General features: G+C 37.4%; 1 protein-coding gene across 2 annotated transcripts in view; it reads right to left on the bottom strand.

Annotated features, from left to right (window-relative positions):
- Positions 1 to 23,658, bottom strand: part of LOC127962857 (bridging integrator 3-like) — a 54,060-nt gene extending 30,402 nt beyond the window's left edge. The window contains exons 1-5 of one of the 2 annotated variants that reach the window (XM_052562452.1): positions 23,479 to 23,658; positions 13,488 to 13,536; positions 11,097 to 11,137; positions 7,732 to 7,793; positions 4,548 to 4,684 (exon numbers count right to left, since the gene is read on the bottom strand). In XM_052562452.1, coding sequence (XP_052418412.1) covers positions 4,548 to 4,684; positions 7,732 to 7,793; positions 11,097 to 11,137; positions 13,488 to 13,536; positions 23,479 to 23,486 — 297 coding nt within the window. In that variant the 5' untranslated portion in view covers positions 23,487 to 23,658. The remainder of the gene's footprint in view (positions 1 to 4,547; positions 4,685 to 7,731; positions 7,794 to 11,096; positions 11,138 to 13,487; positions 13,537 to 23,478) is intronic. The other variant, XM_052562453.1, reaches the window with a different exon arrangement.
- Positions 23,659 to 26,428: the final 2,770 nt, after the last annotated feature.

The following is a 26,428-nucleotide window of genomic DNA, read 5'->3' as shown; positions in this document are numbered from 1 at the left end:
CTACCAGTACCTGGTTTAAGGACCATGGTATCCCTGTTCTTAATTGGCCAGCAAACTCGCCTGACCTTAATATAGAAAATCTAGGGGGTATTGTGGAGAGGAAGATGCGATATGTCAGACCTAACAATGCAGAAGAGTTGAAGGCCACTATCAGAGCAACCTGGGCTCTCATAACACCTGAGCAGTGCCCCAGACTGATCGACTCCATGCCACACCGCATTGCTGCAGTCATTCAGGGAAAAGGAGCCCCAACTAAGTATCTAGTGCTGTACATGCTATACTTTTCATTTTCATACTTTTTAATTGGCCAATATTTCTAAAAATCCTTTCTTTGTATTGGTCTTAAGTAATATTCCAATTTTCTGAGATAATGAATATGGGATTTTCCTTAGTAATATTATCAGTTATAATCATCAAAATTAAAAGAAATAAACATTTGAAATATATCAGTCTGTGCGTAATAAATGAATATAATATACAAGTTTCACTTTTTGAATGGAATTAGTGAAATAAATCAACTTTTTGATGATATTCTAATTATATGACCAGCACCTGTATTATTTAAAAGCCCTTTCTACATGTACTGTGTTAACCTAACTGAGACTTGTTATAGCACTTATATATCATTGCTCTTTTGTTGTTTTTTATTGCATCCACTGTCCTCATTTTTAAGTTGCTTTGATAAAAGCGTCTGCTAAATGACTAAATGTAAATGTCAAGAAAAAATTCAGTGTAGCTACTTGCATAGAATCAGTCTCTCTTCCTTTATTTTTTGATGTTTGTTCCAGCTCTGTCCACATAATACGTTATGAAAATTGTCCGGTAAACAATAGCTGAGCTTTGAATGGTCAGCAGAAAAAAGTCAAAGTTCTGAACTGTTTGAACTTTGCGCATCATGTTACAATGCCTGACAGAGTAGTGCTGTGGTTTGACACATAGAGTTCAATACATTGGGAATGTTGAAGGGCCCAGTTTCCAGGGCGGAGGTTGTAGGCAATAGACCAGAGAAGATGAGTGCTACACTTCTGACATGCAGTCAGAGCTGAGTGTATCGCTTAAGGGCTCTTAACCATTTTCAAAAGAAAAGACTGACTCCAATGTGGGAAAATAAGAGGGAATAAGGGAAAAAGACAACAATCAGCACCACCAGCAGCAGGAAACAGAAGATAGCAACGCAGAGATGGGACTCATATCTGAAGATGCATGTGCACGCTGAGTGTGGAAGGGCGTGGGGTCTGCTGTGAGAAAAACTTACTCATACCCAATCTGCTGGAGGGAAGACAGAACGTACTTCTGCCAAAGTCAGAAACGCAACTATTTCTCTTGGCCAAAAGTAGAAAATAAACACGGGTTAGAAGGCGTTGCAAGGCAGAAATGAAGTTGGTCTATGGTTCATTTTTGAGACGTACTAAACAGAGTCAAGGAATATATAAACATTAGCCAACTTCATATGGTCATTTGGACGGTTATTGGGAAGACCAATATAAACAGCTACTGGGGAATAAAAACATTGTACAGGAATTTCAAATATATGTTTTCAAGTTGAGGTCGCAAATGGCAACAGTTTCACGGGCAAAAAGGTTGATTGTCGATTGTGAGCAAAGCAGTGAAGTATGAAGTACAACTCCAAAGTCACTTTCAAACCAAGCATCTTTTTGTTGGTCAACACAGCCAATTTCCATCATCATCTTGTTTGAGAAACCATAAAATCTTTCCAGTCATAAAAAAGTATCCCCTCGCTTGGGTTCCAATTGAAATGACTGTATTTCAGCCGTAAAAATCCAGTGAACATTAGTGAACGCACCTTAAAGGATCCACTATTTTTGAAAATAGGCTTATTTTCCAACTCCCCTAGAGTTAAACAGTTGTGTTTTACTGTTTTTGAATCCATTCAGCCGATCTCTGGGTCTGGCGGTAGCACTTTCAGCTTAGCTTAGCATAGATCGATGATTAGAATGTCAGCATCTCGTTCAATAATAACCAAACAGTTTCGATATTTTTCTTATTTAAAATGACTCTTCTGTAGTTACATTGTGTACTAAGACTGATGGAAAATGAAAACTTAAGATTTTCTAGGCTGATATGGCTAGGAACTAGACTCTCATTCCGGCATTATAATCAAGGAACTTTGCTGCCGTACCATGGGTGCAGTAGGTGCAGTGATATTACGCAGCGCCTGAAAATAGTCCCCAGCAACTCTGCTATTGCTGCAACTACACAAACTAGCTGGGGACTATTTTCAGGCTCTGCGTAATATCACTGCGCCTACTCACACCATGTTAAGATTTTGGATAAAGGTTAAAACAACTTCTGAAGGTGGTGTGGAGAAGTCAGTAATGATTTGGATGGATAACCAAAGGCAGCATAAAATGCTTGAGTTATAACCATTATACCCTTAGACATGAAAGAGATCAGCTGAAAGTCATCTAGTCTTTTGTAAACCGTTTTAGCTTAAGACCATAATCGGTGAATGTTCTGAGTGGAGATTCAGAAAGGCTGACACACTCTTGTGGGTGTGTAAATGTGTTAAGCAGGACTGTATAATGTAACATTCTACATTTTCCTGTGCATTATCACTTGATTTGGAAAGTGGGATGAATAAATAAATGTATAGAACATCTTTTGTTCCCATTCCCAGCATTCAAGAGACTTTGATGCATAATGTTGGTTTGTTTTAAAGCATGTGTGTGGACATTATTACATATTTTTTGGGTAATTTGATTATGTTTTCAACTATCAATACAAGTACAACACATACACATTTTACCATAGTGAAATCCATCCTGCAGAAATCTACTGATCCCCACCCCACAATTAGCACAGAAAATACGGAAAGAAAAAAAGTGTACAGATTCTGTGTGGGCCTAGAGGTGAGTAAGCCAGATCTAGTGGCGGCAATATATGCTCAAAACATAAACATGTCTCACACCCACTTGCTTATTATGCAAATGAGCATCACTGCCTAATAAGAGGCAGCTAACAAAGCCTAAATACTTATGGTCGAAGTGGGGGCGGAGCATATGATATTTAAACATGGAAGAAAGTAACTTTTTCCTCATTAAAAAGTTTTAGCCATACAGAAATTAGTATTCATTAAGAAAAATTTTCACTTGCATGAGATTTCACTCATATTTTTCATGGGAGCCTCATGGAAGCACACATTTTGAGATCAGCTAAATATTATGGACTATTTGACACTTTCACTCACAGAATAAACCAATCCCGACTTACTGCAAATTTTGTATGATGATATCAGTAACTGAAAATATTTGTGTGATGCCGCATCCACAGCACTAGGTGTCAGTATAAGACTAAAGCCCTACTCGCACAGGATTAGTATTACCTGGTGACCTCCAGTGATTTGTAATAATTGCGGAGGTTGTCTGTGATCTTAATCCCATGCGAATCGGCCACGTCAGTAATTTGTAAAGTAAAAATTCCCCCGCAAAAGACCTACCATATTTCGCCGAACACCGAGGTCCTGTGATGATAATAATCCCGTGCGAATCGACATCTCTGTGACTTGGCCTGGATTTGGCAGGTCGTATATCATTTTTCGAGGTCTATATTTCCTGTGCCTTTTTATCCATCTTTCTCAAAGAATGGAGCTGCGTTGTAGTGTTTGTGCTGTCATCATATCACTACACCATACAATTTGCAGAAAGAGAAAGCTGAATAGGTTTTGAGGTGAATGTGTCACAAATAAATCAAGCATAAAGCTCGAGATATTATTTATTTTTACCTGGTGAAATGTAAATGACACAGCGCAAGAAACTATAACAATTTCTTTTTTTTTTATCCATCTGGATCATAGAGCAGGACTCTCAAAGCCTTGACATCCAGGAGATAAGCCAGTAAATTCGAGTAAAATCACAGGCTTCGCTTATCCAGTGTGAAAGCACCACACGAAATTCAGATTTCTAAATCACACAAGGTCCCTAGATAATACTAATCCTGTGCGAATAGGGCTAATTGGCCAAAACAAAATAAACAAAAAAGTAAAAAGCACATCCAAGCGGTCAAAGTTTGAACGATTAGACTCTACAGAGTCTGGTTGCTTAATCAAACACACCTGAACGGCTCATCAAGGTCTGCAGGATTACTTGGACTTTTATGCAGATTAAAGTTGATGCTACACTTTGCAGGACAGTGGCCTTCCAAGATCAGAATGAGGCTGGGATGGTATTTGGGGATATTTCACAGCTGTGATTATTGGTTGGTCAGACTTTGTGCTGTGAGGGCCAATTCAGCACCAGCCTGCTCAGGAAAACAATTTGGAAACACGCCTTAACCCCAACTGGCATTTCCGGCTCAGAAAAAAAAAATGGCAACAGAACAGAGCACCAATAAGCCATCAAGATGGCAGATTTTAAATGGAATACTTCCACTGGGTCACGTACCAGCCAAACAACTGCCATTGAGATAAATGGGATTGTTTAATATTTATAAATCAACATAAGTCCATTTCATTTAAACGTAAAAGTCATAAGAAGAATGGAAGATGTTATATGCATTGGGAAACACTGCCATTTACAACGGAATCTAACCTTCTCCTGATTGAAGGCATCCATTCTCTTCATGGCTGTATCCAGAGCATTCATGGACTCAAGGAAAGCCAGATCCTGCTCACACAACGGATTGCTCAACAAGTCCCCTGAGATCTTCACTCCTGCTTTAGACATTGCTGGAAAACAAACAAAACCAGTTATCATTCAGCATAAAAACAAAAGAATGGCCAAAATAGCAGAACAATGTCTGGACAGTCAACTTTTTTCATGTCTGGAACTTCCAGTCAGCTACAAACAGAGTGTGTATTGGTTTATCATCTGCATAGGTGGCAAGTACTTCAAGAGTGCTTAGTGGTTTCAAACATACGGCAGAATAGGACTCCTGTTTATTCCACGCCAAACGTGGATAGACTCATAACAGCACTAATAATAATAATAATAATAATAATAATAATAATAATAATAATAAAAATAATAAAAACCCCTACTTTACACTAAAAATAATGATGACAACTACAAAAACAACTATTGCAATTTAAATAACTACAATAATAAAATAAAATTATATTTACGTCATGACTAATTATATGTATACATATTTCTCCAATTTAAAATGGAAGACATCGATATCCAGCATAGGGTGCCTGAAATCAAGAAACTTTCCCCTTCTTTCTTGACTTTGCCCCAATTAGCTGGAGTAAATCAAGTCTTTCCTGTGTTTGGGCTGTGGGGTGTAGAGGGGTGGGTGTTTTATCTGGCTTCCTGCCTGGTGTGCGTCTGATCTGGATTGACGCTGACGTGCTCATCTGATCAGCATTCTGACTTTAAGCAGCTCTGGCGGGGAAGGCGACGGACTGTAATTGGCGTTGGCACTATTGAGGCATCAGAACACGATCAGAGCTCTTTAGTGAATATTCATCATCTCCGTCAACTCTCTAACGACCCCCTTCCAACATGCACCGAACAAACTTGTGAAGCGGCTCGACAAATCTTTGTTTTTTCTCAGGTGTTTTGCCGCGCATCTTACGGATTTGAAAGATTTCTGACCTGCCGAAAGCACACACACATATTTTGAACTTTTGTTAACTGCTGGGTTATGTCTGTTGATAAAGGATGCACATTTGACCGCTGATGTGCCTTCATGTGGTGGAGGACTGATACAGCAAGTGCACACAATCACAGCTACATGTGCAGCGCATCTGATTGACACCCAGCAAAATAATCTTTCTTGTCATAGCCAGGCCATGGAAATCCCACCGAAAATTCTATTCGATTTCTGCCGAAATCTGCATTTACTGGTTGACCCTTGCACAAATATTTTGGCACATTCCAAGGAATATTCCAATATCAGTACAGACATTTGAGCCCCACATAATACCACAGAAAATGATTATGACTCATGTCTGACTAATTCTGAAACATCAAAAGCCACAACACTTGTTAAAATGATCACCTTTCATCTCGAACAACACTCAATTTGAGGGGGTGTTACCTCCTGCAAAGGGAGTAAATGCCCACTGCTGTGATTGGCTTCATCGCACCGTATCCAACCTTCCTTTACGGCATGTTGTCAAGTCGAGTCACCATTATTATATATAGCACTTTTTACAATACAGATTGTGTCGAAGCAGCTTTACAGTATTAAACAGGAAAACAGCTGTGTTTTTTGATCCTCGAGACCACAAGCGATGTGATAGAGCCATAAATGTTTGATCCCGGAGAAAAAGATACCCTGAAACCACTCAATCACAATGATTACAACAGCTTTAACACTGTAATTGCTTTTGCCTGCTTAATTGCTTACATTTTCCGTATATAGTGCTATTATTACTTGTCGTATTATGAAACATGCTGCATGTACACAGGTATGTGATTTTATTAGTAACACTCAAACAATGAAACGGCCTTTTACGCTGGTTTGTTGTTTATTAGAAAAATGCTGTAAGATTAAAAATAAAAGTAATTTCCTTATCTTTCAATAAATATTTGAAATACTTTACAAAACAGACCAGTGTGAAATGTGAAGAACAAATGAAAACTATCTTTCGGTCACATCATTAAGAAGAAACTTCAGCAATGCATTTCTAAATTTCTAAACCTCGTCTGATGGTCTTAATAGACATCTTGTGATTGAGGGACAGACATGAGTTGCTCAGAACATGCCTCCTTGATCACATGTGGACATGACGCGTGTTAAGGGGAAATCGTGACAATTCTTCAAAATTACAAATCCTGGCATTTCAGAAGAGTAGAAACAAATCATTTTAGAGTGGGAAGTTAGTTTCAGTTCTGAAACTTGTAGTATGTTTTCGTTGCAGAATAACATCATGATTCTCTATTTCATGACCACTTAAAAACATTAGATAAGTCTGTATTTAAATAGTATAACAGAATCACTTTCTGTGTAACTGTGATAATGGCAATAAATTTAGCAACATTCAACATCATGTGCAAAGACACCAGAAAGGGACATGACATAATTGTCTGTAAAGCACCGTTTAAGGGCTGGAATACACCACATGTCCAGATTTTTGCCCCGATTTTCAGTCTGGATGCGCCGACACTACAGGTGGAAAAAGTCAAGAGTCAGTCTGCAGATCCGGCAGTCAGAGTTACATAGATTTAACAGAAAATAGTCGCATTTTTAGCTTCAGACTAGTTTTTTTTTTTTTTTTTTATAGCTTCTATCCAGTCAGAGGATATTAAACATGTTTGGTAGTTTGAGATGACTTTAGAACGCACGCTGTTTTCATTTGTCACGTGTTTTCATCCGAGGCGCATGTTTCCGCGTGAGTTTGTTGTGTTTGGAACGACCTGAAACGTCTGGAAGTGTGTGATCCTCAGTCATTCAGTGTATGATGGACATTTTTTCCTCTGTAATTATTTAAGAAGTCCGCAAGGGTATGACGACTAGTGTTTTACAATCTGTTCAGATTTTAAACTGCATCATGAAAATGTAAATGATTTTCTGTCAATCAGCATTGTGCAACAAATGCTGTTTTACTGGATGCAGGATATTCCTTTAAAAATGTTCACTGAATTCCATAGATCTCTGTTAATATCAGAGGAGAAAATACAAAAGTGAAGAATGTGACAGCTTAATGCAGGTCTAGCGTTGATAGAAGCTCACTTTACAACAGTATATGGTTTCATTTTGACATTACAGCAGTTATATTTAGCAAAGAGTCAACATTAACAGAGAGAAAAGGGGATCATCACAAACCTAAATCAGCCTCTGTGCTTTTCTTCATGTCTTTATGCAGCTTCTTGGTCTGTTCTTCCAACCTAAAACAAATAAAAAGCCCAATATTGAACATTTTCAATGTCCAAATTTTTGTGAAAGTCCACAAAACTAAGACTTTCTGAATGTATATAAGCACTCCTTGAGATTGAAAGAGACTAAGTAAATTATTAATTTATTGCTACTGTGTGAATGATAGACCTATGTAATTAATAAAAAGTAACTGCAGACTAATTACAAGTATTGAAACTTATTACTTATTACTTATTTAGTGGAATTTGATTTCGTAATCCAGATTACATGTAATCAGTTACTACCCAGCATTGTGCGTACATTGATGTGTATGAGGGCATTGCTTTGCAGTTGCTAAGATGTAAAAAGCCCATCCTCAATCATCCATGATATTGCAGTTCAGCATCAAATGCTCTCAATCATATTTAAATAGGAGATAAAAAACTTGAGTTATTTTACTACGCTCATCTGCGAGCATCCATTCATGTTTCTGAACAACAGTAACAGTTCCTGAGAGGCAGAAGAGATCATTCACAGGGTCTTTCACAGTGTTGATCCATTCACACCCGCTGGGGGTGTTAACAACTGCAATTACCGCACTACTGCATCTGACTCGCGCTCACACGACTGCGTGTTTGTGGCACTGATGGGGGAGCTGTTCATTACAATCAATTAGGTGGAAAATTAGACAAGGACTGGGAGAGACCCTTGAGGCACCTCGCACTGCACTTATTACAGCAATTAAAGAAAATGGATATATTGGGAAAAATGATGGTGAAATTGGTAATACATTTTTTTATTTATGGCTTTATGACATTATAAGTATAAAAAGGTGGAAAGAAAGGGGTGTGGGGAAGTATATCACCTTTATATCAGGATGCCGAAAGAATGAAGGGAAAAAAAAAAAAACAATTGGAGAGATAAAGAGGAGGAGGAGGTGGGGAATCATGGTTAACTGGCAAGAAATGGAAAGAGACTCCTAACAAGATGAGGTAAAGTGTCCATTACGGTAGGTGCTAACAGAATAGCATTGGCCCAGCTGCTCCAGATGGCTGTCATGTGAACATGTTAGCAGCATGCCGCCTCCTAACATGTGAATGGCATTTAGAGTTAGTGCAGGTTACAAGCCAACACATTAGCACCAAACCCCCACCTTCTGATGGAGGAATACGGGGGGCAGAAGGGGGAGAACAGACAATGCTTTGGGCTATGACTACATGTAAGTACTATTGGCACAAAGTGTGAATTTTCTTGCCAAAATGCACAACGACGATGTTAATAAAGCAATGAGCCACTCGAGACAAAGTGATTTTACTAGTAAAGATTATTCGTGGACGCTTTAACCCGCTTTCATCAGCCGCTTTAAATGCTTGAGCTCTTTTAAGCAGAATTGATTCTGACTGCCTCTCAGTGTTTTTACTGTTCGTCATTTTGTGGAGAGAAAAAAAATTGTCAAAGTGATTCCAAGCAATAATATTGTTACTCTGTGTCATTATCATAGTTTATCAATGGTTGTGGTGTGGACCTCTATTCTTTCACATTCAGAATGATTTTTAATACTATGTCATTACAATTATTATTTATGTGAATGGACCTTTAGTCTTCATTCATTGCAACTGCATGGAAAACAATAACCAGCTCAGTTTACAAAATATCTTCATTTGCGTTCAACAAAAGAAAGAAGGTGATACAGGTTTGGAACAACATGAGGGTGAGTACATTTTCATTTTTTAAATCTACAGTAAATGAATGAATGAATGAATAAATATGGATCAATGTAGTGCACTGATTGATCCAGATTCATTCCACCCCCCTCTCCAGTACTACGACCACAAAAGAGTTTCACGAAGACAACGGGCATCACGTACTCGGGGTGTGTGTGTTGTTGTGTAATCTGTGGTATTCTGATAGCAATCAAACCAAAGGAGCGGCCCTCTCAGACAAGAGTTCAGGCCCCTACATGTCCGTGCCCACACCACAAGCACTTGCGTGTGTGATATATGCCTTCTAACTCTTTGTACCGGGACTCCACCTACACAAGCGAAACTAAGGCGACAGAGTAAGGTGAGGCGCTAGGAAGCACATATGTCTCTACAGATGACCTTTGACCTGAAACAACAAGACAAGGGATACAACAAGCATGCAAAACAGAAATATTTGATCCTACTACATAGCTCCATGCTGGGGTGAATGTAACAAAATAACTAGTCCGGATCTCACAATGAAAAAAATAAAATAAGATAAAATAAAAAGCAATATGCAAGAATAAATAAAAGCAATGGTGGAAAAAGAACGTAGGAAATTCATCACCTTTAAATAAATATAACGGTCATTTCCCACACTGTTTTTCCACCTTTGCTTTGGAAAGTGGATTCATAAAGACATCATAAAATAGTCTGTAATACTAATTTCTACAAGTACACGATTTGATGGATTTTCCAAAGACATGCATTGTAAAAAATATATATATATTTTTCTAAGTTGTAAATAAATTGAAGTATGTTTTAAAAGAAAACGGTTTCTGTTTTTCTAATTCAGCATTGTTTATTCAATGTGTTACTGTTTAATTATAATTGTTCCCGAATTTAATTTAACATTAAATTCACATTACTGTAATGTTTTTTTTCTTGTTATATTCAAAATTTGTTTATAAAAATGTTAATTTTTATTTATTATTACCAGTAAAAAAAATAATGTATACATACATACACACATACACACACACACACACACACACAATACTGCATACATTGTATTGTAAATATATGAATTTCTTTTTCATTTTGGGCCAAAATATGACCTAGATATGTTCTTGACAGGTTTTGTGAGATTTACCAATTCACATTCATCAAAACCCAAGGATTACGTGGTCTATACAGTCCTAAAGTGTTCTGGCTAGGTAGGTACAGGTCTATGCATGAAAATGCATATGGATTAAGGCTGAAGACATTTCAGTCCACCTCTCATTTATAGTGCTGAAAACCCCCTAACCACGCTTTCATTGTGTCATAAACAAGAATCACTTCACTTTTGTCATGATTGGGGACAAACAAATGATGCATCAGGGTCTCGTCGACAACGTGCCAATCCTTTGGAACACCTCGACTGGCGCCACGGTTTTGATCAAAACCAAAGGTTTCAAATCCGATGCGGATCTATTTTTAAAATCGATGTACTACTTGGGCTTGCTCTTGTTGGGAAAACAAATATTGTGAGTGCTTGTCTGCTGGGAAATGTCAGGCTAGCTAATGATACTCAGAAACATTTAAAGCTCTGTGGGCAACAGAACACATCGAATAAAAATAAAAACAACGGCATCGGACATGTCAACTTACTTTTGGAGCTTCTCATATTCCCGCTCAAAGTCCCTTTCAACCTGTGGAGAAATGGAGGAGACATGTAGAGAGATATGAGAAGAATGGAAAGAAGGTCTCTTTAAAGAAGTGTGTGGGTAGTTTTCGACAAGCTCTCTTGGGTGTGTAATCATAAAAACAGGATCTACAGGGCTGCAGAAGAAAAAACCTAAAACCAGTAGAGGAAAAAAGCAAGCTGGATATCAGTTTGGGACGTTTTAGCTATTAGGCGAGATCTCTGAAGAACGCCAACGAGATCAAATGGTAAAAGAGAAAAAAATAAAGATTATGAAAACAGAACAAGCCGAATCTTTCATTTGGAAACCAGCAGTTGCAGGAGGAGGTCCTGTAATTATTGCAGTGGCCTTCTGTTGCCACATTAGCTTGCGTCCACGCCACAGTACCGCTGTGTGTAGGGGGTTAATGATGCCATAATTGCAGCACTAGGGGTTCCTGTCCTGTGGTTCGGTGGGCAAAGTCTGTAAATAAACAACATTCGGGAAGGCAGGCAGTAGGTACCCCGTTTAGAGCGGTGCGTCCGGCCTGTGGCCTGCCCACTCATGGGCGACCATGGAAGTGTGGTGTAACAGGAAAGGAGGCGAGTTAGAGAACGAGGTCATGAGGGGAAAATAAGAAAAAAAGATGTTGATTGACCTCCCTAAAACCAGGAAGAGATCAGGACGCCCACTCACGGACACACAAGTGTACGGTGTCCACAACAGAGAGGCGCTTGTGAACTCACAGTTGATCTATTCAAACAATGACTCAATCCCAGACCACAGCGCTGGAGTCAAATGGACTAGAAAACTAGACATCTGCTGGAGAGAATGTGAGCGGCGTGTGGCTGATGCTAGTGTTCGGACGGGTTCTTAGTTTGCTGCTGGTGCTGCGTCGCTGCTAGATGTTTGCATACAGAATCAACTTAAAAGATCACATCCTCGAGTCTCCATAAAATTAAGCTCTCTAGATACAGCAAATCTGTAAATGCTGTATAACAGTAAAAATCCCATTCATTTTCACCCTTCAAAAAGACAGAACTAGAGCTACTGTGATGTATGAGATTGTTAATCGATGGAATATGATTTTGTTGAAGTCATCAGCCATAAAATTTCAACTTTAAAGAATTGTGCTTAACAGCAGATTTACAGGTGGAAAAACTACATTTCCCATGATCCTACAATCAACAGTTTTATCTCACACCTTATGTTAAGGTCCAGTTACTTCACCATTAATGATGACTTTTGCCTTAATAAACTCCTAATAGGATGCTTATTAATTATTAACAGTTAGTAAGGTAGCTGTTAGGTTTAGGAATTGGGTATGGCTATAGGGATGTAAAATATTGTCATGCAGAATATGTGCTTTATAAGTACCAATAAACAAGCAAATATGTTAATAATAGGCATGCTAATAAGCAACTAGTTAATAGTGAGAATGGGTCCCTTGTACTAAACTGTTACCCAGTTTTGTATATCTACATAATTTTGTATTTGATTGTGTCTTTTGCATTGCTTTAAGAAATTGTAGCGCTTTCCATCATTAAAGCTGTTACGCACACATCTATGCTTTGTGCTTTCGTTTTTCTGGCAATTTTTCAATATTTTTTTGCTTCAAATCCAAGTTTGTGATGCTGTGATTCACCTTGCAGCTTGCTGACTTGCTTCATGGCTTTTGATTCTCACAAAGACGTATTTTTTTTTAATAAAAATGGGGGGAAAAAAAACATTAAAATATGTAGTTATACCATTAACCTGTTAATTGTCACCCTGTCCCGTATACGGGACGCCTACGTTGACTATACTATGTTACAATCAAATCTAATCTAATCTTGACAAACTATATATCGTTGGAAAGGTCTAAGACTCCCAAATATATATTTTACCAATATTTTTTGTTAAAAATTATGTAGTAAAAGTAATAGATTAATTTATGACAAGAGTGCACCCTCAGAAATCTACATTACAAAAGGAGCTTTGACCTTTGTTTAAAAAAAAGACTTCCTCGTTGCCTTTTTCTCTATCACATTTTAGAAATCATCAGAAGTTATATATCACTTGAAAACATAAAATCTCAAAATTCATCCTTTAAAACAATAAATTATATATATATTTTTAAGTTTGTTTTAATACTTTTTGTAAACAAAGTTTGTTTGTATAAAATTGCATTAATATTATTTTATTAATGCAATAATATTATGTAAATTAAACTTATGTCATACCTATCGGCTTTATACCAGCAAGATATTGGCATTAAAAAAAAGGCAAAAATGAGTCTTGTTTGAAACCAGTCATTACTTTTGCAATTGCATTTTGTGGCACAGAATTCATCAGTAAAAATGGAAAAAGGAAGAGAAAAGTCCTGTGGATTTCTTACCGTTTTCGAAACAATCTGTTTCCTTGGTTGTCCAATTTTGAAAGGAATCCTAGAAAAAAAGAAATGCATAATTATAAGGTGGATCACATTTAGACAGAAAGAATGCATTTAATTTATTATCTTAAAAAAAATTATTTAACATTTATTACATTAAGTACAATTATAATATTACATTTTTACTCGGTCCATTTTTATTTTTATCAAATAAAGGCTGAATGCTTCATTTAAATGTCATAGCATTTCACTGACAGTTTTGAGGTGCATTATGAAAACCCCAGCAGCTAATCAAATCCTCTCATATGGGCCACATAAATCCATCTCAGAAGCTATCAAAGGCGGATGTGCATAATTAGAAGTGGCTGTCGCCGCTGCCACAAGTCTTCCTGTGGTCTGCCGGAGGGGGGGGGATCACTACACGTGCACAGCTTACACACATGCACTTTCCTGTGGTCTGCTACTGCAAGCAGGCATTCGCTCAGAGCCTTGCAGACTCAGGTGTTCACAGGAAGCAGTCTCTCATACACAAGTGTGCAACACACTTCAGCAAATCAATAGCAACCACAGGTCACCCTCCACAGATCCTAAGAGATCGTTTATACTCCGCTCGGTGGTGATTCCTCTATATCTCACCACCAAACGGTTCTGAATTTCTTTAAAAGTTACCTTTTGTGTTTATTAAAGCATATTCCTTTTAATTCAATAAATAATCAAGACTCACAGGACAAGATAACTAACCTTTTTTAGTAGGAACCTTCTCAGTTCTAGACTGGTTCTTCATTAGGACAGTAAACCTAGAAACGAGTTCAGATCTAATAATGTCAATCTTTTCACGATGTCTGACAATCAATTTTCAACTTTTAGCAGACCTCAACAGATCCTTACACTGACACCCAAGCCCTCTGTGGGGTGTGAAGGTATGTTAACTTTGGACTGGTTTTCTTCCAATTCAACAAATGCAAAAAACACTGATACGCCTACAGATCGCCCTTCAGTTAGATCACAACGGTTGGTTTTGTCTCCTGATAAAATCTCATTCACAGTTCAACTTGTTTCATTTGATACTTTGAGCCAATCTACCTCACCTTGTCTAGCCTATTTTTGTTTCATATTGCTGTTAACTGTCAAGTTTAAAGAGAGGCGTGTGTCAAAACAACACTGTTGGGAACTGAAGAACTTCCTTCTGGTGAATTGATTTCTGATGCTATAGTAAACAATCTCTCAAAATCAGAAGATTAGTTCACTTCAAAACGAAATCAAGCTAATGTAGCAGAGCCGTGCTGCTTCAACGAATTCAACTGTTCACACGGATGATCAAGGTTCAAGTCCAGCCTGCAACATGACCCAATTTCCTAATAAACCAAAACATTAACCCACATATATATATTTTTAAACATTTTAACATGGAAAAAAAAAAAGAAAAAATGTAAAGAAAGGGTTTCCCAGATCATTTATGAGTGATGCAATCCAATCATGTCAAAGTTTTGAATCAATTCATGCAAAGCAGAGTTAGTGTAAGGACAATGCCTTTGAAAAACACTCTAATAATCACAATATTGCTTAAATCGCATCATGAATATACTGGGATCACCCAGCACTAAACCTTGTAATATCCGCAGCCATATCAGACCACTGGCGATCGTAAACCATAAACAATTAATATTGGTCAATGCTGATACGATCACATAACTGTGCATTCCATAAAAAAAAAAAACACAGGATTGACGCACCATTCACGCGTTTCTTTGGGAATGGCAGGCCTTCCAGTCAAGCTTGTTAATGTACTAAAGCCGTGGCACAATGGCATCACATTCCCATCTCCTGTTCTCACAACTTCCCTTAAGTGAAGAGTAGCAATTAACCGTCCGGCCCCCTTCTTCTCGGTCTCATGCGTTGTTTAGTAATTACACCCGAGACAGGCTGAGGTAGGAGAGAGAGAGGAACAAACAGCATGTTTCCATGGCTGCTATTGCAGGCACGTCTCTCACGCACATCTACACACACTATTACTGATGTGACAGAAGTATGGCTGCAGATGATTGATGGACAGCTGGTGATGACAGGAACGCGGCGATGCTGGCTGCGTCACAGCAAAGGTGTGTGAGCTAATGAGACGGAAAGAGAGAGGTGTGAAAGAGCGTGTGTGTGTGTGTGTGTGTGTGAGAGAGAGAACTTGGTATAGAGGACAGAAGAGAAACTAGAACAGTTGCATGTATGTATATATGTCAATAAATAATAAATATACACAGTACACACATTAAACAAACTTATTTTGGATGTGATTAATCGCGATTAATCATTTATATTTATATATACACAGAGTTCACCTTTTGTCACGCTGCTGTTCTAACTAAATCATCATGGAAAACTACAAGTCATCACCCAAAGAACTTCCTGAAGTCCTACCACTGACTCACCCCAAAAACAGTTTACTACTGCCAAAATTACATAAACAGCCATCACTCCGAGCTCAGCGAGCAGAACGAGAGAGAAAGTAGACTGAAGTCAATTGTTTCATCTGTGTGATGACGTAGTGAGTTGCAACATCGAGTGATCTGTTGCTTCTTCTTTCATGACGTCAGAAAGGTGAGTTTATCTCCGTAAGCAGGTCACACGTCAGTAAGGATTGCTCAACTAGATCTTCTATATGATTTGACAGAGGAATTCCAAACTCACAGAATATGGATTTTTGATATGTAAAAAAGAAAACTTGTCAAGGCAATATTTCTCATTTTCATACTAAATAACTAAAACCAATAAATAAAGATTTATAATAAATACTATGTATTATTATAGTAGTATTACTAGGGATGTGCCCGAGTAGCAAATCTGTATTAATAACGGCTCCCTAATGCTCCCTAATTTATATATAGGTAGGGCTGGGCGATATATCTAACGATATGATCATGCGCATCTAACCAGTAAAGCTGCTTCCGTGATCACTGCTAAAATCCCCATCACCTGCTTATAATTGGAGTGGCATTTAATTATCGAAGGCGATTCATCTGCGAAAATTAACGCGATATTGCGTAGTTTGTCAGTGATCTATGGGTCTGTCTATTAAATGCCACTCCAATTATAAGCAGGTGATGGCGATTTTAGCAGTGATCGCGGAAGCAGCTTTACTGATTAGATGCGCATGATCATATCGTTAGATATATCACCCAGCCCTATATACAGGCTAATTTCCCAACTATATAATTGTGTGATAAAGCATTGAAATATATTTTTATTATATTTATTCTAGGGCCGGGACTCGATTAAAAAAATTAATCTAATTAATTAGAGGCTTTGTAATTAATTAATCGAAATTAATCACATTTTAATCGCATATAAATATTTGACCTGAGAACAGTGAGAAGTAATTTTTTTTCACATGGATTTATAGTATACTATTGAATAATGACTGAATACATAAGCTTAAGCAACAAAATATTGTTTATTTTTGTTCAACCAAGTCTAGCAGACCAGTGCAATTTTTGCCATGAAGTGTAGCAATAGCATATTTAGAAACAATTTAGAAATAGTACATTTCAGAAATTCAGGAAGCTTATAGGTGCTGGAACCTTCTGTAAAGAGTTTTTTTTAAGTAAAACACAATACTGTCAATTAAATTCAGAACATTGGAAACACTGACTATTAGAAAACATCTCTCTGTTGCTTCAGAGGCCATAACATACTAACTCTCAATAACCTTGGCCAAAACAATAAAGAGTTCAACATAAACTGTTGCACCAACAAAATAATACATAGTTCAACATAAAGTGTAAAGTCCACGCTAGCTGCTATATGTTTTGCGTTGAGGTGATACTTGAGGCTCGATGTGCTGCAGTGATATGCGAAGCGAACGCTAGTTGGTGCTCCAGTATAATCGGTCCGCCGAAACAAATCCAGTGAGAAACGTTCCGCAGTGCAAAAATAATGCGGGAATTTTTTTTTTCTGTAATTAATTAATCTTAGTTAATGCGTTATTTTTTGTGTAATTAATTAATCTCAATTAACGCGTTAAAGTCCCGGCCCTAATTTATTCCCTTTAGGTGTGCCGTCATTACCTTTCTGAATACTGTATTCGGATTCAGGCACATCCCTAATTATCACTATACTATAAACATTCAAACAAAATGTAAAAAAAATTAAAAAAAAAAGCACAACATAATTACAATAACTTAAATTAAATTGAGTATAGAAAATATAAAAAAAATTGTTTACAAAAAGTGTATTACTAACATTGAGTACTTGCTTAGAATACCCCCTCCCAAAATAAAAATAAAAACTCATTAACATTAATTAAACATTTTCTGTAGAAATCCTTCCTGCACAATAAATACAAATCCACACAATTATTTGTGAATAAAACCCAACAAGTTTTTTTTATTATTAAAACCTATGAAAACCCTTAATTTCTATTACTTATTTATACCCACTATTTTAACAATAGCATTGTTTTACATTTATTTTGCATAAAGGCAAAGATGAGTGATTAACAAATTCATATGGCATAATATGCCATTAAAATATACCTTGGAAATGGAAACACTTTGCAAAATTCCTTCATTAACATTACAACAGACTTGATGACGGCCCTTCCAATGTCACAACTCAGCACATAAAGCAATGTATAAAGTTAAAAACTACTTGCATGTCCGTTTCACAGAAAGTTATTATTTGACTTCAGAAGATTGTGAATATAGCACGAGTCATCTAAACTGATTTTATGGTTTTTTTAATGGTGCATTTTTGGAGTATGACAGCATCTGTCATCATTTACTTTCATAGTATGGAAAAAGAGAAGTACGAATGTGTTGATAAACATCTTTTGTGTTCCACGAAAGGCTGTCATATGAGCCGGAAAAACAGGGGGAATATATAATGACAATTTTCATTTGGTGATGAACTATCCCCTCATGATCTACTAATCAAGATTGGCATATTAACACCTGAGCTGTAGGGTAGTTTAAGCAGCCTGCTAGGAGTCGGGATGTCAAGGCTTGACAGGATGTCAAGGTTCTGACAGGAAGGAAGAAATTCAGTGGGATGATTTTGTACTGTGGGAATCTGCAGCGAAAGTTCTTCGCATACAAGGCCATTTTTACATGCACCCTTATTTAAGCAAGTGGTCAGGCCATAAGATCCCAATCCCATGCTCTTGAAGAGGTCACGTAAGAAGAAAAAAGGAAAAAGCTGGAATTACGTCTTTTTGAAAGTATAATGTTAACAAGACTTATTATTGTCTTATTGCAGCCAATCAAATGGATTTAAATGCAGTATTGGACTGTAAACTGCTCAGTTCTGTAAAAGCACTTGTCCAAATTTAATAAATCAAATATTTTATAAATATTATACAATATTTTTACAAGTAATTAATGCATTTAAATAAGTAAACAAATGAATGACAGTTATGCCTTTCTATGTATGCTTTTAGCATCAAACTTTCAAGTAATCTGACATCAGATATATTTAAAGAATTATGGGAAAATACCAGGGGTTTATTGCAGGAACTTCCTGTCTGCGGTACAGTGAGAGAATATGATATATTATTTATGGAGATATTGTTCACAATAGTATCCTGTGTGGCATCAGTTCATTTTGGTTTGCAAATTTGTCCATGATATTACAGGGATGCTGCTGCTTCTGCTGCTAAATACTGAGTTTATTATGTCAACCAATGGCGCCTTTTGGACATCAAAACAAGACGTAATGAGCGGTAATTAACCTTCCAGTTTAATCGGTTAATTACAGCGTTGCCCATCCAAACTCAGTGTAGAAACCATGGACATCAGCTGCTGTCTGAAGAGATAACCGTCACATGATGGCCACTGTCAGAGTATTTTTAGTAATGTTTTGTTTTAGTTTTGAAAATTTAGAAACTGTAATTAAAACTGTGCAAGTTTATACAGTTCAAGTATACTCTCTAACACTGTCCTACGGACATTGAAATACAGATATGAGGTGAAAGAAATGACAAACAGAACATATTTGATGCCTAATATAAAGCTATGTGGAACAGAATTGTGGAGCATTGAGTTTTCACTGTGGGCGGGATTTCCCAAGCCAACAGAGCGAAACGTCTGTGTGCAACACAGTAGTGGCTGGTCAGGAAACTCAAGATTCAAGAACATGGAAGGGCGACGCAATTTATGGTGTCATGTCTGGTTATACTGTAAGATCCATTTCAAGCCAAAACAGAGAACGAACAAGACAGACCTCCGTCACAACAAGACATGCCGCTACTTCAGAGCTCAGTTATGGACCAAAGGAAAGTTACAATCAACAAATGCACATCCTTAGAAAATGTAACACAAGAACAGGGCTGTCAAACTCATTTTAAGTCACAGCTCGTACCGGACTGAACGTCTCCTTGTGGGGGCTGAATCCTTATAATAACTCAGTGTTCCCAATGGAGAGCACATACTCAGTAGAGTCTTCTGCAGGTAATGGAAGTCAACAACTACTTTATATTGCTTTACTACTCAATATTGGGTGATAAAAAAAAACAAACTGGAATTTATTATTATATGTCACCCAAATGCCTAGATCACAATTGCAATTAGGTGGAGAACATTACCCAAACTGTCATGCCTTGATTAATATGAATTGTTTAGTTCATTGTTCACTCGCATTTACAGTGATGGCCAAACTTATCAGAACACTAGTATTTCCACAAGCATAAAAATGGTTGAAGTCAGTTATTTCTCTCTTTGTCTGAAGTGTGTCAGTAGCAAATATAGATTGCATTTCCAAACATTATTTTTGCCATTATTTGTAATAATGCAGTGAGATGTTTGTTTGCAGAAGGAGTCTGACAGCAGCCAGTGCTCCACACACAGATCTGATCTGATCTTCATCAGTCTGTCTGGAATAACATGAAGAAACAGAACAAACTGAGACAGACTCAATCCAGAAGAACTGTGCCAATGTCTCCAAAACGCATCGAGAATTGTTTTATAGTTTACGGCCCAAATCCCAGATTCTTCATTTCATCTGAAAAAGGAAGTCGTAGACATTCATGCTCTGACCTCTTGGCCAAATGACCTTTAGTATTAAAATCAAGCGTTGTGTTACTGGTAATTCTGCAGAGAGACTGAAGAAGACTAAATGATTCCTGTTGCTTTCATGTCGACTTAAACAGAATCATCTCCATTCACAGATACACCGATGAATGAAAAGTGCCCTGTTCTGAAATGCAAGGCTTTACGCTATCAGCATGATCACCGACACGCTAGTGACAGATGCGCGAACAAAGCTTCGTTTAGACTTGCAGTAAAATATTACGGCGAGAACAGGCATACTTGACTCACGCTTCACAGCAGCCGAAGCGAAAAAGCCAGCTAATGGGTGCTCTATCTGTCGGGACGGCAGTGTTACGCCGGGATCTTATCTACAAGAGTACAGAGACTCGGTTGAAGGCGATTGCTGTCACAGCGACCCCGGAGTCAGAGCGAAAGCGTCACTCTATCTAGCAAGAGGCCCTGCATGAATGCAGCGGGTCAGCCTGCCTCATAAAGGATCCTTTCACCACCGCCTCATTCGGGCCTTCGCCCCAACACTAAGAGTACTGGAGTGGAAGCATCCTCTGCCGGCCGCTGACCTTTCAGTAGGGCCTTGTGAAGCTGATTCAATTTCCGAAGTCGAAACTCTGACAATGCAAATGGTGGAATGTTTAATATGTCAAAAGGAAAAGCCATAAAAGCAGTCCCACTCTCTGCTTCGGATCAGACAAAGAATGACGTTTTGACATCCTGTGACGTAAAAAATGCTGAATCGTTTCAGCCAGAGTGGCCAGAGAAATGCGACATTATCTCATTTCTGCATGTAGCAGATCGCTCTAGTGTGGTCACAAAGCCATGAGCCAAAACAAATGCACGTCTGTTCATCTTCACCTCAGTTCGCAAGTTCATTCACATTATGTCAATGGTTCAGTCTGAAAACTGTGACCTTAACAAGCCAAGTCTGCTTTGCTGCAAAGAGTGCAATTAAGTTATGACATGAATGCTTAAAGTCAGATACCATCACCCGATTTCTTTCTTGTATTCAGGGTTTCTGCAGGTTTTATAAAGGCATATTTAGGACTATAGAACATTTAAGGAATAAAGTGAATGGAATGCAATACATGAATAATATGAAGTTTAAATGTAAATGTCTTGTAGCCACGCTTTAAAGTTTTAAGTATCTCAATTACTTTTTAATTCATTTTACAAACACACACACACGCAAAAGCATATAGCTCTGCTTCCAACCATTGGAACATGGAAATAATCATAACTTTTACTACAAAAAAACAAAAAAAAAAAAACATGCAAATATCCAGAGATTCTTAAATCAAGATGCATTAACTTGAGAATCAAAATGACAAAACTCTTGCTTTCTGAGAAACTGATCAAAAGGAAGTGAGTTTATGATTAAAACGAGAACAAATATCAGCTAATGGACTCGAAGGTAAACAGCTTTTGATACCGCATTGACTGATAAACTCACTTAACTTTGTTCAAGTTCTCAGAAAGCAAGCCTTGTTGTGCATATGAACGTATTTTGATTTAATAGTGTTCAGATATTTGTACTGAAAAAAAGAAAGAAAAGAAAAACAAGACAAAAATGCTGGGACAGCATTGACTTTTTTTTTGCAAAGCATGCAACATTGTTCAGGAATTTAAGGCTTTCTGTTCCAATTTGATACCTTTTTAGGCCTTAATTTGTAGAAGGGCATATTCAGAGTTTTTAAAACCCGCAGAAACGAATCTACGAATCATCCATGCATACAGTAAATTTCTTTGCTGAACTTTACAATTAAAATAATAATTAGATTTTCTCTCTGGTGACTGGGTTTAAGCAGACTAGATGACTGGAGAAGTCCAGTCATTCAATCATTTGCCTCCTTAAAACCAGTCTTTTTCTTACAACCCACTACAAATGCCAAACCGACTACAGTACAGCACTATGAATCGCATGATGAACATAAAAGATCAACTGACCTTAAAAACTACAAATCATCACAAAATCACTTCGTGCATTTGGTAAAGCACCATGGCAAATTATTATGTTATCTACAAACAAATCTGCCAAACCTTTGTAGTTTAATGGCAATGTCTTTCCCAAGTTCTCTTACATCTTGATGAAAGTATAACAAACTGACAGCGCAAAACTACACAAGTCGACAGTGGCCCATTGTGTTCAACCTAAAACAAATGCTTACACGTCTCTAGTTTCCAGGAATCCAGTGAAAGACAGACTCGGAGACTGATGAAGCGAACTAACGCTACACTTAAAAACAGGTTCTTCAATGGTTCTTTGAAAAGACCTCAGCAAAGAACCCTCTTGTTATCTACAGTCAGGGATTCTTGAGCTGCATCTGCATGTAGTAAGAAGTTTGGACTCATAAAGTTTGTGATGTTACATTAAAGGTTCTTCTGTTCTGCTCAGTAAATGCTATTCATTTCTAGGACAAGAATACAGAATAAAAGAGTTCTAAAATGTTATTGAAATAGACTGAAATGCATAATCTCTCCAAATCCATTAGAAATGATTCATTCATTTAGACGTATGCTACACACATCACGGTGTGCCTACATTTACTAAACACTTTTTAGAATCTTAAGTATCTTAAAATAAAATAAAATAACCTTTATTCATTATATAAACATATTTTAAAAGTTAATTACTGATACTTTAGACTGTAAACATCCCTGTCTCTTAGGGCTTGTGAGCTAAGTTAGCTACTGAGACCAAGGGGATAGCTGTGGGCTAACAAGCGAAATAATATTATAAACACAGAAAACAGGACATTTAAAACATACGAGGAGTTCCACACATCGTTTTACGTGTTTATGTAACATTTAAACTCATTTGTAACCTCACAACAGTGCTTCGCGAGCTCACTAGCCAGTCAACGTCTATGTAGGCAGCTCACTGTGTTTTGAGACGCAGTCCGCGACACTTCTCGTCGTCCGACAAACAAACGCGTTATTATGATAACTCACATAAGCGTTGTGATACATACCAGCTCATCTTGTGCTCAAATTCAATCCAAATCAATCGAAATACAATCCCTTTCCTTCAAAACCATCGCCTTTTCAGTCTATAAGACTGAGACGGCGAGCAGGAAGTAGAGAAGTTTACTGGAAGTCAGAGGTCGTGAGGATTTAAACTACGGCGAGCGGAGAGGTCAAACTAAAGCCGCGCGACAGGTACAGCGTTCACACACACTGAGATTAGGATGCGTTTATGATTGCAACGACACACGATTCCTTAGTTTCTCTGAATAGTTGATATTCAGCATTATTTATTTTCCATTCTTTAAAAAAAAAAAAAACTTATAAGGGCTGTCGAATACATTCAAAGGCCTTTACAAATTTACAAATAGCCAAACACAGTGTCTCTTTCGACGCTCTTAAATGAGTTCTCAGGTATGTTTAATCTGAACTTTATCTTATACATCTCCTCAAATATTTAGCATAAGTATGAATAAACACAAATGAGACAATGTGAATAAAGAACTTGAGTAGGCCTACTTAAGATAATTCAATTTGATTATAATTTAATCTCTGATCTTTGTTAAACTCATTGTTGCTGAAGACAAATTTAGATATTAAAGAGATCTCATCATCTCATATTATTTAAATATGTCAGTGTCTTATGACATAGGCCTATTCACATCAAAGACTATAATGATAACAGTAACTAAAACGTTTTAATAATCATTACAATTTTATGAAAACAGCAGAGTCCACATCACAACTATAATGATAAAGATGCAGACGAACAATATGACTGAAATCACTTCCAGAGCTTTTGTTTATTTGTTTTTATCTGATAAAATTACAGCCAATCAGAATCCACCCTGCTTTAATAGTGCTCAAGTATTTAAAGCAGCAGAAGTAGAACAGAATGGTCCATCGCTGATATATTTTTCCCTCTAGATATTTTTATAATTACCATTTTTGTGAATGTGAAAAATAAAACTTTTCAAGAATAGATAAGTCCACACCACATCGATAATGATAACGAAACAGGGGAATGATATTGCTGGAATCACTTTCGGGGCAATTTATTTATTTACTCCCCAAAATGTTTAGTATAAATTTGATACATTGACAACCAAACATAATTAACTGAACTTTAAAGAACTTCAGCATTTAATGCACCAGATGACTTAACAGTAGTACAAGCTGATTAAAGCATTTTTGTCTGTTAGTTGCTCTGGGTATTGTCTTCCAAGCCAAATCTAAAAAAAAAAAGAGAGAGAGAGAGAGATTTTTATATAGAAAAGTTAACAGTAATTGACTACTGTATATTTATATACAATTACAAGCTAGTGTCTTTTTAAGTTAGCCACCCACACCTTCAAATTAACATGGAATTTATTCCTTATTTCCAGTTTGTTGACATTTTATATATTTATTTCTATATGCCCAACACACACAAAGACACAATGGATTCTGTTGTATTTTATTCAGGTGTGTATTCAAGTACGCATCAACTGGAAAACACTAAATTTACAACAAAATGAGAAGCCAAGTGAACAGTTCCTCTCCACAAAAGGATAACATCAATTCATTTTGAGAACAATTAAGAGATTTTACCACTGGGCCTTACTGTAAGGCAATGGAAGTAACAGGAGGTAAAAACGTATCAAAACATCCTTTCTGCTCGTGAGCTAAATCCCACGCTTGTGTCCCTCATACGCATAAACGTGACCACAAACAACTCTTAAGTGCCTCCATCTGATTAGAGACATGCAAGACATGCAGAAAGAGATACAGTCCTGTAGAAAAAGAATACAGATACCAAAATATCAGCCACACAACAAAGTATTTATCCATAAACCAGAAACATTGTGAGAACGGATGAGCATCAGTAAAGATTACTTTCTTTTCTTTTTTTTTGTAGAGGAGATGAGTCACTGATGGTGGACAGCGTCATGGGCCAATGCTGAATGTTTACTCTCAGTCTTTAATGACCGAGGGTTGCAGGGACTAAAATAATCAGGTAAACAACAGTGAATCAGTGTTGTGAAACAGGGCCTGCTTCAGAGCTGGCCTGGGTCACATTTACAGTTCTGTGCGTATTGTTTCATGGCAGCCGAGTCTGCAACCCGGTTTGGCTCAAACAAGGCTGTTCATCCTGGCTCTGATCCAAAGCCGGACGGTGAACAGTCATGCTGAGACCACGATGAGGCGGGGGGACTCGTCACGATATCCTCTTGCCCCAAAAATGGCTAATATTGAGCTAGTTTCTCTGATACTGTACTCACAGGGTCACAGCCATTTATTTTTGGCTATTCTAGTGAAATTGACTCACATACAAAAAACGGAAAATATGGACATGGAAGCACTCGGCACAGATATACAGCTTCATGCAAGCATGCTCGAACACAAACACGCGCACAAGATTTCCAGAGGTCACGATTGCTTGTTGCTTCACAGAACTTTATGAGGAAGACTTTTACGTGTTGTTAATAAAATCTGAGTCATGCCGGATATTGTGTTTTTTTACGTTAGAATCACTTAAACACATTCGCCAGATGAATTTCCTGAAAAGCTTTTCAGCACGCAGCTCTTAACGTTAAATGTTCTCTTCAAACTGAAGCATGCAAACAACTCCGTCGGGTATCGGATCTGATCAGTGAGAACTGCTTCGCTGTTTTTACTGCTGCAGTTTGGCCCTGCATTCTGATGTGTCTTGGCACAGAAAGAAAGAAAAAAGAAAATACAAGATATATATAAAAAAAAATGAGCCAGAAGCTGTTTTTGTATGTATTCCTATTTAAAAAAAACAATACTTCTCATACCATGTGCGCTTCAGAAATGAAGACGTTCAGAAAACAAGAGCTGAGGAGAGACCTTGAACAGATCCTGATATTACAGAAGCTGTTGTAACTCAACATTTACGCTCTCCTCCCAGAAATCTAATGTGTAATATTCCCTTCTTCACTTACGCTGAGAGAGGTT

Source organism: Carassius gibelio, chromosome B8, assembly GCF_023724105.1.
Source record: "Carassius gibelio isolate Cgi1373 ecotype wild population from Czech Republic chromosome B8, carGib1.2-hapl.c, whole genome shotgun sequence".
Classification (NCBI taxonomy): Eukaryota; Metazoa; Chordata; class Actinopteri; order Cypriniformes; family Cyprinidae; genus Carassius; species Carassius gibelio.
Note: the sequence above shows the minus strand (reverse complement) of the source record. Positions and strands in the feature narration are given on the sequence as shown.